General features: G+C 43.5%; 1 protein-coding gene across 1 annotated transcript in view; it reads right to left on the bottom strand.

The window, feature by feature from the left end:
- CPQ (carboxypeptidase Q) overlaps positions 1 to 14866 on the bottom strand; it is a 204663-nt gene that overhangs the window by 37709 nt on the left and 152088 nt on the right. Inside the window, exon 7 of the mRNA XM_081116483.1 lies at positions 7926 to 8127. Within this exon, the coding sequence (XP_080972609.1) occupies positions 7926 to 8127 (202 nt within the window). The remainder of the gene's footprint in view (positions 1 to 7925; positions 8128 to 14866) is intronic.

Below are 14866 nucleotides of genomic sequence, written 5' to 3'. Positions count from 1 at the left end.
TTTTTGCACAGCAAAAAAAATCATCAACAAAACAAAAAGACAACCTACTAAATGGGAGAACATATTTGCCAATGATATATCTGACAAGGGGTTAGTATCCAAAACTTATGAAGAACTCCTACTACTCAACAACAAAAAACAAACAATCAATCCAATTAAAAACTGGGCAGGGGCTGAACAGACACTTCTCCATAGAGGACACACAATGGCCAATAAATTATCAAAAGATGCTCAACATCACTAATTGTGAGAGAAATGCAGATGAAAAACCACAATGAACTATCACCTCACACCTGTCAGAATGGCCGTCAGCAATAAGTCAGCAAACAAGTGTTGGTGGGGATGTGAGGAGAAGGGAACCTAGTGCACCGTTGGTGTGAATGCAGATTGAGGCAGCCACTGTGGGACACAGTTTGGAGGTTCCTCAAAAAATTAAAAATGAAACTGCCTTATGACCCACTGGTCCCACTTCTGGGGATTTATCCAAAGAAACCTCAAACACTAATTCCAAAGACTATCTGCACCCCTATGTTCATCGCAGTGTTATTTACAACAGCCAGGATATGGAACCAACCCAAGGGTCCATCATTAGATGAGTGGATGACAAAGCTGTCATACATGTGTACAATGGAATATTACTCAACCACAAAGAAAAAGAAGAGAAATTAGAGACAGCAGGGATGGAGCTAGAGGATAGTATGCCAGTGAAAACACTCAAGACATGCTTATTATGAAACTGCCTATTTAAATGAGCGCTACAGTCAAAAGCCCGAGAGTGCCCTTTTCATTTCACTGTGGGGTGAGGCCTGCTCACCAAGCAGCATTGATCTCTCCAAACATCACTGGCACAGAGTGCTTTCACCATAAAGGAGGCAGCTTTTAATTAGGGACAGCAGGGGACCTAGGACTGCTGGGTTGCACTATTCCATCTTTTGATTGGAAAACATAGGCATCCTGGGTCCAGAGGCTGAACCTTCAATTTATATTATCATTCCCACTTGTGTCCTGATCTTTTCTTCTTGGAACATTTTAGAAGAAAGGCATTTGGAAATGTGGATATGGAAAGTTTTAATTTAGTTCTGCTTAATGCCATATGAGCTATTGGACAAAAATAAGCAAGCTGGAAAATATGGGAAATTCTGAGTAATCTGCATATTTCCTACTTCAATATGGAGTCTGAACTATTACAGAAAAGATGAAAAAATTGAAATGTGATTTTAAAAGCAATTCAACACGCAAGGAAAGAGAACAGCTCAGCGAAGCAATTATTACTAAAGTACTCGTCATTGTGGGTAGGGCATCACTGCTCGCATCCTTTCTCATTGCCATACTCTTCCAACACATCTAGACCCTCCTGGTTCGGCATCTGATTCATGGACATTTGGTCAAGGGCTAGGCCTTCTTCTCAGGCACTGAATTCGGAGGGGTTCACAATCAATCACAATGATAGGAAAGGAGTAAGTGCCACGAGGAGAGGCGAGCACAGGGCATTATGGGCACACTCACAGCACCTAACCCGGCCTGCTGGAGATCAAAGAAGATGGGTGAGAGGAGAACAGGAAGCTGAACCATGGATGAGTGGGAATTAGCTGGTGAAGAAGGCAGAAGAGGGTGGGTCCAACAGCAAGGAAGTGCGAGAACACAGGAGGTGCCAGGAATTTCAATGGGACCTGCACGAGTGAGAGAGGGATGGAAAGGACTGGAGGGGCCATGGGAGGGGAGGCTGCACACTAGCCAGAGGATGGAAGGCGAGTTGAATTCCTTGCTAAGTGAAGGCATGCCACTGGAGACAATGGGGAAACATTGAAGCCCTTTAAAAACGGAGGAGAGATGATCAGATATTGCAGCTACCCTTGGTTGCTTACCCAATGAAAATCCTCATTTTCTCCCTAAAGAATCCCAATTTTTCTCATACATCAAAAAGCTACATTTTTCAGTGGGGACTGGGCCTACTTTAGCCCCAGGCAGTAAAATTTGATCACTATAAGCCAATCTCGGTAATTCTGCCCCATTCCCATTGCTTGATCTAGCCATGAACATGTGTCATCATTTTGGCCAATGAGACTGAGGATAAATCTGCTTTGGAGCTTCTGGAAGAGATTTCCTTACTCTTAAAAAGGGATATCCATGGTGGACGTTCCTTCTTCTATTGCACAACGTGTGAGTATTTGTTGTGCAGTTGCTTAGAACAAGTGCAGCCACCTTGGGGCCATGAACGAGCCTGAAAGCAGAAGTCAACTTGCTGAGGGTGGCAAAGGGGGAAGGTGTGAAGGACCCAGGGCCTTGGCGGGGCTGACGACTAGCTCAAGCATTCTGTAACCACCCACTCCGGCGTTCTTTTGAAAACAATCCCCTTCCTGCCATTCTGCGTTGGGTCTGCTGCTTTATTTGGCGTTCCACAGCATCCCAATTGATAAACTGATTTTCTATTCAGAAAGTTTGCTGTGGCAGCAGGGAGTCAATTAGGGGCAGGGAATTGAAAATGCAGGTCGGAATGTTAGCAGGAGGCTGCTGCAGGAATCAGTGACAAGGAAACAAGGTCTGTGGGGTGGGGAGAGGGGAACAGGCTTGAGAAATAGATGGGATTTGGAGTGAACAGGACTTGGAGACCTTCTGGTTGTATATCCCAGATGATTAAGCAGTTTCTAGATGCTGGAGCTAGTCAATGAGACAGGGGACAGAGGAGGAGGAACACATGTGGACGCCTGGTGGAAATGACGCCGTGTAGGCTACAATGCCCTTACTGCAGATGAAATAATCAAGTCCCAGGTACTAGACTGTGTAGTCGGAGAGGCTATGGATCTTGTCTGTCTCCTATACTACTGATTCCCCTTTGCCGTACATAGGTGACTAATAAAGATGCTTAAGAATAAATGAGTGAGGTCAGGAAAAGCAAGATAGCACATGCAGTTAGTTGTGAGGTCAGGAAACACTCAAGGTCGCTAATTCTTTCTAGCACACTGTCAACCACATGCCAACAAGATCAGAAAAAAGCTGACTCTCAGGTTCTGAAGCACAGGAGAAAACTCTTGTTGGTAGATGTAGATGAAGGGTGGGCTCACTCTCTCAGTTCAGGTTAAGAGAGTTTCTAATGTTTTTCCATTAATGTATATTTTATGGGAGAGTTTCTTTGAAAAGGAGATGGTCAAGGTGTTCAAGAGGACCTTGAATTTTATCTCATCACTGACGTGTTCTAATGAAATAGACTCCTCTCATTCTAACCTGGAGCTCATCATGGAAGCAGCAGGCAAACATTTAAGATTTAAAGCTTCTCCACTCCCCGAGGGAAGAGAAACTAACCTAAGTACCGCTTCTACTTTAAGTCAGGCTCTTGTATCGTCTTTGAAAGAGTCAGAGAGCAACTGTTCACCATTTTATGTTTGAGAATCATTAAAGTACTAGAGGATATTATTCAACATCTGTTAGTCTTTACTCCTTTAAAAAAAATCCTAATTGCTCTAGCCTCCCTAATTTATGTCATTCTTCCAATATTTTTTCTATCTTTATATCTCTTTCATCAGCATCCTTTATTTTCTCCACACTTAATCTGAAGGACCCAGAGCTTGTTGAGAAAATAATTATTTCTATGTTTTAGCTTCTTCTCTCATGTCAGGCTTATAAGAATTTAAATGTTTCCAAAATTAAGCTGAGAGATACAGAGGAGGCAGAGAAATCAGAAACTGTTGACCTTAACCTCAAAGAATTGATCACTGGGGATGGGAAGCAGGATGCACATAAACTCCTACTAATCCAAGAAAAACGTTGGTGTGTAATTCAAGGGCCAGGCTGTAGACTATAGAAGTGTTTTAGAAATTCAGAGGAGCGAGCAATAGAGCTCCAGTAGTCGTTAAAGAAGAATCCATGAACATGTTGAATAGACAGTGAGACTTAAAGAGCATCCAGGATTTAGAGGGGAAGAATAGGAAGGAGTGTGAAAGGAGATGGAAACGGGAGGAGGCTGGGGTATGACATCTGGAACAAAGAGTCTCATGGAAACTACATCTAAGACACTTATTTTTAATATCCCCCCACGAAGCCTTATATGTATGTCCATTGTAGACATCATCTAGATAGATGAAAGACATCGTGTTTCCTCTCCAAAGATGATCCTTTCCTAAGTTGATCTATGTGGCTTTGATAATTAATAAAACTCATGCTGAGTTTTAATTCTCTCTGTGCTCTTAACTAGAATTTTGATATTGAGTATATGTCCTTGAACATCAAAAAAAATTAGGGCCCACCTATCAGACTACAGAAATTTGATAGGTCAAGCATATGGTAGGGACTCAGGAAATATTTATTGAATCAATGGAAAAAAGAAACGAGAAGAAAGAATGGAGTTTAAAAATATGATTTCTCATTAATTTTTCAAATGTTAGGTGACCAGTTATTTAAGTCATAACCTAATTAGTATTTTGCATCCTATCTTTATGTTTAATGCATTATAATTTGCCATATCTTCAAGAATACAGGGTACACAATTGGTACATTTTTATTTTCTTTTTTCAGATTAACTACGGTTCTTCACTTTTTTCTAAAGTTTCTGGAATTTTCAATAGGTAACAAGAGTTCTAACATAAGCAGTGCCCTTATTTCCTTCTGGAATAGCCTGAACTTGAAATACCAAAAGATAGCCCAAGAGGAATAGTGGAAAACAGCAATACTTTGGTTCCATCTTACAATAGTCTAAAGAACATAAAAAAGAATTCCAGGAAATATTAGTTGCAGTCTCAATGAACCTCCAGCTTTATATAAACCTGCCTGATGGACAGAGGTAGAGCGGGGAGTGGAACAAAGAACGTGAGAAGTAGTGAGTGGTTATTTACAATAACAAACTCCTTTCCCCAGGGGTAAGCTATTCTGGAGCAGGAATGAGCTGAAATCCTTTGCATAAGCAAGAGCCGAGTAAGATAAACATTTCAGAGGCTGCCATAGACTTGGAAGACGATCCCAGCCTTCCAGACTCCCCTGCGTTGTGTATTGTGGGAAAAGGGCCACCGGCCTTGAAACCATAGTGGCCTGTTCTCAGCGTAACATCTGCATGTAAGAGCAAGATAGCCCTGGGTAAGTCACTTAGTCCCTCGGAGTCTGTTTCTTTATCTGCAAAATAAGGACACTCATACTTATCTCTTAGGGTGGTTGGACAGATAAAAAGAGACAGTGTCTGTGAGAGTCTGAGCATCTGATAAATAGTAGGAGCTCAATAAATTGTAATTTGTATTAGTTCTTTTAAAAATTTTTTTTAAAAATATGTTTTTATTGACTTCAGAGAGAGGAAGAAAGAGGGAGAGAGAGAGAGAAACATCAATGATGAGAGAGTCACTGATCGGCTGCCTCCTGCGCGCCCCCTGCTGGGGATCAGCCCGCAACCCGGGCCTGTGCCCAACCGGGAATCAAACCGTGACCTCCAGGTCCATGGGTCGACGCTCAACCACTGAGCCACGGTGGGGCTAATTTGTATTAATTCTTAAGCAACCATAATGGGACTCAAATTCTCTACTCATTGTGGTGAGAGGGAAAGGCCTCTTTACCTTTGTGAATACAATCACATCAAAGTAGTATTAATTCCGAACAGATATTACAAATGGAATATCGTTACGAAAAAAATAAAGCTAGAGCCAATTCTCAATCAATCAGTGCAACAAAAGCAAGACATACAGTAGCCCCCCTTTATCCAAGGTTCATTTTCCATGGTTTCAGTTACCCACAGTCAACTGTGGTTCAAAAATATTAAATGAAAAATTCCTGAAATAAACAATTCATAAGTGTTAAACTGTGCGCTGTTCTGAGTAGGGTGATAAAATCTCACGCCATCCGGCTGGGACAGGAACCGTCCCTTTGTCCAGCATCTCCACACTACATGCCACCCGCCTATTAGTCACTTAATGATCACCTCCATTATTAGAGCAGTTATCAGAGAGAGACCATATTCATATAACTTTTATTACAGTATACTGTTACAATTCTTCTATTTTATTATTAGTTATTGTTGTTAATCTCTTATTGTGCCTAGTTTATAAATTAAACTCTATCGTAGGTATGTACGTGTAGGAAATAACATAGTATAATAACATAGTATATATAGTATACATCTGTGGTTTGGGGCACTTACGGGGGGTCTTGGAATGTATCGCCCACCAATAAGGGGGGACTACTGCACCTGGAAGGAGGGAGCACATGTTTTTGTGCTCCCTTAGCACTGGGGGATACTACTCCTGTCTTTGGCTTCAGCTCTTTACCTCCCTTTTAACCGCCCCCAGTCTCCACTGTAATTCACCCACAATCTGTCAGTCTTTTTCTCACATCTACAAGCCAGCAAACTTATTTAGCTTTTCTCAAATTTTAAGGAGATTCCTACTGAAAAATTTAAGGATCAGGAAAAAAATCTAAAATTCAAAAAAATCAATCTATACAACTAAAAGGGCAAACTCCTTCCCCCTAGACGGATGCACAGTACTGTAAATGGAAATGTTGTTTCCAGATATTTCAAAATATAGTTAAAACATACAAAAACCACTGGAGAGAATTTGGGTCCTTTATTAAAAGAATAAAGGATAGCTCCTTCTATCTTTAGTTATGAAAGACTTTTATCAACCTTAAAATCTAAAATATGTTTTATAAATCTACAATATATCAAGAAACACAAATCCATGTAGTATGTTGTTGGTGGAATCTACATGGCAGGCTGAGAAAAAAAGCTGGAGTGGGGTGCACACAGGGACACTTTTATTTATTTTAACCTGTGAAATGCTTTGTAGCCACAGAAATGGTTCCGGAAACAGTAATGTTAAAACTATTTAAAAGCTGAACTTCCAACTTACATAATACAAATGCAGAATACTCTGCAAGTGGATCCTTTAACAATGTTTTTGCTTATGTATATAACCGTGTTAAGGGGACAGCCTCAGGTCAGAGGGACTTAATATCAGCAATAACGCTTTCCCACGGCCAGTCTCGGGCAAACTGGTGAACTGGTGTAAGCTTGTCTTCCTTAAGACTGTTCCACTTTCTGGTCCTGTGAGCTCCCCAGGCCTACGCCTGTTACATGATTTCCTCCCTGCTCGGGACTTGTTTTAAAAATATCAGCCTGATAAATCACCGATCTGGGTAAGTTTATGTCCAATCTCTTACATGAATCTTTGCATTAGAAGAGCGATTTTCAACCTTTTCATCTCATGGCACATAAACTCATTACTAAAATTCTGCGGCACACCACAAAAATAGATTTTTTGTCGACCTGACAAAAAAATAGGTATAATTTTGATTCACTCACACCCGATGCCTATTATTGTGTGCTTGTTGTCATTTTTTATTTGACAATCTAAGGGAAAGGAGGTCTTTGTCCCTAACTAGTCAGGTATTGCATGTTTTAAAAATTCTTCTGCCACACTGGTTGAAAATCGCTGCCTTAGAAATAAAGTGATTAGCAGGAAATAACCCACTCTCAAAGAATAAATCTCTAATGGTAAAATTTCAGACACCATAGTATTTGGGTAGGGAATTATTTGGGTCTGAGAAAATTTCCTAGTACAGGACTAGAACTAGAAGTATATTAGTGGTAATAATTGCTTTAGACTATTTCTCAAATTTTAACTGTGAGATCACTTTTACTATAATCACAAAAGATACAAATTTTTAAAAAAGGAGAGAGAGAGGTTTCTAGGCCTAATCCCAGAATCATTAAGTCAGAATCTCTGGGAGTGAGAAACTTATAACTTAGAAAAAGAAGACATATGGTAAACAAATACAAGTGAGTATTATTATCCCAGGTTTGGAAATGATCAGATTATACCTTATAGACGAAAAGCTTAGAGTGTCCATGCACGAAATGGCCTATCAGTATTCACTGTGGCAGGCAAGAACAGAAACTTTATTTTAAATTGTAGCAGTATATAAGGAACCCCAACTTTATCTCTTGGTCTTACCGGGTACTCCAGCTTGGATCCAGAAGTTAATGTCTGTCCCTTCTCCATCAGAGAAGACCTGCGTGATGTTGATGGGCTTCAGCAGGCTCATGACCTCCTTCATGATGTCTCTGGCCTTCTGGCTGCCAGTGAATTCCAGCCCAGAGGGTAAGAAGGTTCCCTCATCGGACTCCATCACTAGGCTATAGTTGGAAATATTCGCCTAAACAAAAGACAAAAGTGTTTGGTTTATTTCTGTTGCTGGTTTGCTCTCTCCTTGGGAACTATCAACAACCATAAATCAAATACTTTATCTCTTCTCCAGTTCTTGCCAAAACACATCTTGCTCTGCCCAACTGAGGGCCTGGTCTGCATATTACCTAACTGTCCTGAGATGCACAATTACTCATCCTGGGATTTGCCAAACTCGAGTTGACATGGAAAGTTTAAAAAACATAATAAACAGAAATGTAAAAACCCATATTAGAGTTATTCAATTATTTTTACTAGCCATAATATCCTTTCAACCAATTTTCTGAAGTGCCTGCTGCGTACCAGGATGCAGTTCCTCCCATGTGGTGCGGCATCTCCAGACGGTATTAGCGATGCTCAACTGTTATCAGAGGGCTGCGTGGATTGCCCTTCTCTGTTGCTAGTGGGAGTGGGGTTCCTGGGGTGCCCCTGGAATAAGCATTTCTGGAGGCCCCCACGGGAGGATGAGGTGTCTAGAAAGCTTTATTTGTGTGCAGTTACATCCCTTGGTTACAAAAGTCCTGTTTCCCTTAAACCAGTCCCGGAAAAGGAGCAGCTGGGGACTCAGCAGAGCTAGAAGCAAAGCCAGTGTCCCGAGTTTCGGTTCCATGGTGGAGCCGGGCCCGATGTAGCATCAGGCCAGTTCCAGTCCATCAGGCCACTGTGTGGGGTCCACACGGCCGTGGGCATGTGGGCGAGTGCAGAGCATGGGAGCCCGGAAAGCCCGGAGTCAGGGGGCAGCACAAGAGAGGAGGGAGGGGGCTCCTTTGCTCAGGAGCTGCTGTATCTCAGAATTTGTGCCCTTCCAGTGGCCACGCCTGTGGTGGCCAGTGACTGCTCCCAGGTGTGACTGATGGGTAATCATCTTCCCTGCGTCACCTAGACCTCACTGGGCCTGCCTATAACATCGGCCTTCCCTCTGTTCCTTTCCAGTGAATTCATAACTGGGTTAAACACAACAATATCAAAACAAAAGAAGGTAGGCTCCGTGGATTATCTTCTTTCCTCTAAACAGATCCTCTGTCTTTTATTAATCATGAGTTCTGTTGAAGCTTAAATCATCCCGCTGACAGGTCTGTCTTGGGTTTCTCGTGTTTTGTTCCATCTGTTGCATCCCCAGGGAGAGAGGTAAGAGAACAACACATGAAACACTGCTCTGTCTGGTGTACACCGCAGCCCTCTAAACCCTGGCGACTCCCAGGCCGCTAGCTTGCAAACTCTTTCCAAATAAAGCCTGGTGAGAAAGCAAACAGTGATTTCAGGTGGCCAATATCGGCAGCACAGGAGCTCGGCACATAAGAGGCTCTCGCCAGGTTGAACAGCTAAACTGCCACACTGACCAAAGACTTGCAACTTTAAGGTCCTTCGAGCTGCTTCCCGGGAGCCATCCACTTCCTGAAGACCGACCAGCTACTATACTACCAACAGGTACTTGGCTGATTCCCAAGCTATTCCTGGATGGCACTATTCTTGTTTCTCGCCTAGTAAAAATCAATAATGACATTTGGACAGAGCTTCCAGAGAGCTTCCACATCTGTAATCTCCTTCGATCTTCTTCCATAACCGATAGAAGCAGCTCTATGGTTGATGCTATTCTATAGAAAAGGAACTGAGGATCAGAGAGGTCAAGCAATTTGCTCAAGGTCACTCAGCTAGCAAATGGTAGAGCTGGGTCTAATGTCATGTGCTTTCCAAAACTCCACATTGCCATTGCTAACATGGGTAGAATGGTGGGTAATGCTTGTTCTGAATTAGAATGATTTTTCACTTGCATAACCCATTGAGGGTTGCATAAGTGTTGTTGTTTTTGTCTAAAAGAGATTCCTTTTACAATGATTTCCTAACTATTGCCATGGAATAGTGTAAATGTTGTTACAAGAGTAAAAGCAGAGGCGAGTTCTAAAGGAGGGTGTTTCCAGGGTTTATGAGGACTGAAGAGGGTGGCCCTGGGAGACCAATGTTTTGTTGTTGTTGTTGTTAATGATGAGAAAGTTAACAAAGCAGAATTCTGCTTTTTACACATAGAGAGATAGAGAAACATCCATGAGAGAGAAACATTGACCGGCTGCCTCCTGCACGCCCCCTACTGGGGATCGAGCCCACAACCTGGGCCTGTGCCCTGACCGGGAACCGAACCCGTGACCTCTTGATGCATGAGACTGTGTACAACCAACTGAGCCACACTGGCTGGCATGGCCTCACTGTAATGTAAACAGACTGTAGGTGCACAAATGTGCAGAGTCCGAAGTATTTTTTATGATCATAATACAAGTCTACTTGGACAGATTTTATTGCCTTTGCTAACAAAGTAATTTAATTCAGCAAAGAGAAGAATGAAAACCCAAAACACTGTTGCTCTGCGAGTTCCTTCCGATGAGGAAGAAAGAGCCTGGAAGAAGGAGACACCTTTTCCGGCCGAGTTAGACGGGACGCGCAGCTGGCGGGGCGCGAGCCGCTGGCGGGGGACACAGGTTCGGTCCCGTCCACAGGCTCGGCCCTCGCTGCTGCTGGCGGCGGCAGGCCATGTTTCCCATTTATGTAGAAACGTCCCCATGTGTTCCCAATAAAGAGCTGAGTAAACAAGCCACCCACCGTCCCGGACACTGCTCTTCCCTCCTCGTTTACGGGCTCGCTGTCTAATTGCTCGCACATGGCGAAGGACACGGGGACCCGAAACCTCTCCGCCCCGGGAAACGGGAAGGACCGAGCCGGGCCACCGGGCTGCCAGACCTGCTGCTCCTCGGGCACATGTCGTCACAGACATCCGTGTCCCTCACCGTGCCACCGTCGCTGGGCACACACTCAGCGTCGGTCTGAAAGGCTGAGCATAGCTGGTGACGGGGGGGGGGGGGGCAGGGCCACGCTTGTGTCACTCAGCCCATCCCAGCACATTCGACAAGATCCCGGGCCTCCCGTTTACGGGGCGTCGGAAGCCCCTTCTAGAGACAAGGCCTCACTGCTGCGACCGCCGGCACCTACTGAGACAGGACGAGGCACTTGGGGGGGCGGGCTGCTCAGAGCCGCTCGGCCACCGTCTGCGGCCCCCGCTTTGCTCTCTTGCTGAAGACAAGCATCTCTTTACCAGGAGCCAAGGAAACTGTCCTTTACTGCCACGGGACGTCCCTAGGGCAATGTGGAGAAATGCCCCCGGATCACTGGATTAGTCAGCACCTGCCCAGGGCTGAGGGTCCCTGAGTTCGTCTCGAGCTAGAATCACATCCCACCACACCTGGCTTTTCTTCTTTCAGGGCCCGAGTGCTCTGCCGAAGAGCAGCTTGGTGACCATTAGCACTCTTCGGGTGCAAAGCAAGGTTAAAAGGAAGGAAAGTGTTTAAAATATGCGCTGCGTGTTTTACAACGCTTACTCCCTAATATAAACACAAAGATGACGCGTGTGTTCTTTGCTTTTATAAAACTCCAGGAGACTCTTCTTCAGAAATATGGGCCCAAGTTCAACATCTCCATTCCCTCAGAACTTGGCTGCTTCTTTGTTTCAGAGCTTTCATTTTCTCCTAACTTAGGTGACATGTCTTTGGTTTTGAACTAAAGGGACATTGCAGTCCCACAATCAAATGAGGAGACAAAGAGACTACTAATTATTTGAATTAATCATGTAGCCTCCTCAATTCAATCTTCAAAAAGGCAAACTCTGCCCTGACCCAGGGCAAGCGTTCTCAGTAGCACCGTCCTGCCCCAGGAAAGGTTAATATTCTGCAGATGACGGTGGGGATACTGTTTGGTCAGGTGGAGGGCTGGGAACAAGTTCCCAGAACCAAACCAGCTAATGACACCGTGTGCCGAGCTGCTGCGGTCACCCCTTCCAGCTGTGCCCCTGACCCTGGAATTCCCAGTTCAAGGGGTAAAGCTGGGGGAGGGTTTTCTTCACACAGCTCCAGCTCAAACACCCGTCAGGATGGGGGGCCAGGTAAAGGGGCATCTCCCTGCTGTGCAAAGCCAAGGACAGGCTTTCCTTGCTGGTCAGGGCTACCCTGAAGTTCAGACTTGGATTTCTGACAGTCTCTAGCATTCAGCTTTGAACAGCCTTGGGTACCCAAAGGAGAGCCAGGAAAGGGTCGGTGACAAAGTGGAGTGCCATAGGCTGTTTTTATTTGACAGCTCAACTGGCTGCAGCTTGGGGAATGGGCAGTCCCGGGGCAGTCACACCAGCACTAAAACTGCACCACCACTCGGCTCCGCCTGGGAGGGACAGAATGAATGCCCCTGGAGCGCTCCCCCAGCCCTGTCATTCACTTTATTCCTGCATGTTGAAGCAACATAACCAACAGTTAGGAGCAGTGGGGCTCAAGGGCTCTACAATTACATTTTGATTCCTTATCTAACTACAAATAAAACTTATAATTCCTTCAATAATGTATTAGGAAGATGCTCTTATTCCAGGAGCTGTGGCAAAAGTCGTCTCCTTCTCAGGTGAGTTTTATTTTGAGTGGAAAGCTTTATTCCTAATCACACTCCTTAATAATCCTTAAATTAAAAAAAATAATAAAGGATTGAATGGGGGGGGGGAGGACATCTGTAATACTTTCAACAATAAAGATAAACTTAAAAAATAAAATAAAATACAAAAAAAAAAGATACCGAATCTCTTCCAACCAATCTCCCAAAGTCCCTCTTCAGTTCCCTGTCCCTCCCTCGGGCTTCACTATTATTTTCTAGTTTACATTTGAGAATGTGATATTTGACATTCTATTGTTCTTGCTGAAGACATGGTTGGGTTTTTTAAAAGTAAAAGTTTATTTCAGTACCATTCACACATCAACTACTTGAACCATGTCTAAGATAAAAGGCAACCATCCTTTGGTTGCCCTGTCAATAACAATCACACAGATCTCTCCACCTTACTTTAATGGTAAATACCTACTAGAAGAAGGTGGTATTAGACACATAAATGTAGAGGGTATCCTTCAACTAATCGGAAAGTCATGAGAAAAGTGGGCTCCATTCCACTTGAAAAGTTCACTCTGAGAGTCCACAACTGCTGGCTCCCATGGGGACAGGGCACCTACACATTGAACTCTCAGTTATGAAGGAAAGGGTAACATGTTAAAGGTTATAAATTGTTTTATCTCTGACCAAGGAAAGAAGAGATTAGAGTCCCCTTTCTTAAAAATATAAACAAACAAAAACAAAACAGAAAGAGTGTTAAATTATTTGTTCTTCGAGCTTAGTTTGCAAATAATGTTTAAATATTTTTCACAATGCACAGCTCATCCTGGTGCCTCCTGACTTCCCTCCCCTTCCTTCGTGCCTTCACTCAGAAACCACGAAGGCAGGTAGGATTAAGGTGCACCCTGGAGGACTCAGAGCTACCTGCTTCTAGAATTGGTCCTCTAGTATTCCAAGTTGCATCCTTAAAGCAAGGCATGGCTAAGTAGATACGGCCTGGGAGATGCTATTGTCTGATGTTAAAAAATATACTGACACAAGTGCAATCTCTGTCCTTAGAAATCTTTACAAATAGCACCAGCAGGGGTCCACCCTGCTGTATCCCTCCCCTGGTGTATCAGGCACAGCTACCCTGGACAACGGAAGCAGGACTGGGTTTGTGATTTGTGGAAGGTCCTGATATATTTTCCAACATATCTATGCTTTACACATGTAGGAAAATTGTACACAGATACATACATGAACTATTTCCATCTCTCAAGGGTTAGAGTTTTGCTCTTGCTTTTCTTTTAAGATGAGAGGCAGCGGGAAATGTCCTAAGGTGGTATCCTGGGGGGCCTCTGATCTGAAGATAATCTTTTAAATAATGGAATGATCTTAACATTTATTGGTGCGAGTTTCATATCCCTAGAAGACCTCTTTGGATGATTTTTTGAAATCCATAAATTCTAACAGGACCCCAAAGAGCTCCCAGGTGTGATATCAAAATTATGTGACTGTTGGAGCTACAAGGGGCTCCAGACCAAGAACACACTGAGATAAGTAAAATGTAAACCAATTTTGTGATGCGCTTGACAGACTAATGCAAATATCTAGGCACCGACAGGAAAACATTGGATGCATAAAAACCCGGCAGTGATGACTGAGACAATAACCTCTGATTAGCTCGTCTACACTGCGCGGAACATTAACGATATAAGGCAGGCCGCTGTGGAGACACAGTCCGGACATGATTGTGCTGAACGTGTACATCGGGGCTATTATTTTTACAGCCAGAGCTGCAGCTGAGTATAAAACTGTCCTTACTCTAGCAGGGTCACGGCAGTTGAATTAACATTAGATAGGGCCAAGGGGTTGGTGGAATAAAAATGCTAAGGACACCATTTGCCCGGATAACATGAAGAAGCCTTACAAGCATTTCTAATATTCTGTTCCTCAGCATCACAACACAAGAAATTCTGACAAAATACTACTCATACTCATTTTAACTTTTTCTGATTGAGACTTGGCTAGGGTTAGGATAAACTGATGCATTTAGAGAGCTCATACATCCTATCCGTCGTTTAACGATGTCTATTTAAAATACTGCCCGATTACTGATGACCAGAGCGCAGCCGAGTTCAGTCCCTGCAATCCAGTCGCCAGCAGTTTGCGCAATGTAACAGGAAAAAGTCAAACTGTTTCTCGTGCCAGACAGAACATATCAGTCTATTCCATTTGATTATCTTGTGTAACGAGGCTCTCTCCAGGCCAGATTACCTTACTCACTATAATTATGCCAGATCATATTTTTGCTTAAAATGGAA

The sequence above is a fragment of the Miniopterus schreibersii genome (assembly GCF_964146895.1).
Source record: "Miniopterus schreibersii genome assembly, chromosome: 17".
Classification (NCBI taxonomy): Eukaryota; Metazoa; Chordata; class Mammalia; order Chiroptera; family Miniopteridae; genus Miniopterus; species Miniopterus schreibersii.
This window is presented reverse-complemented; position numbering and strand designations above follow the sequence as displayed.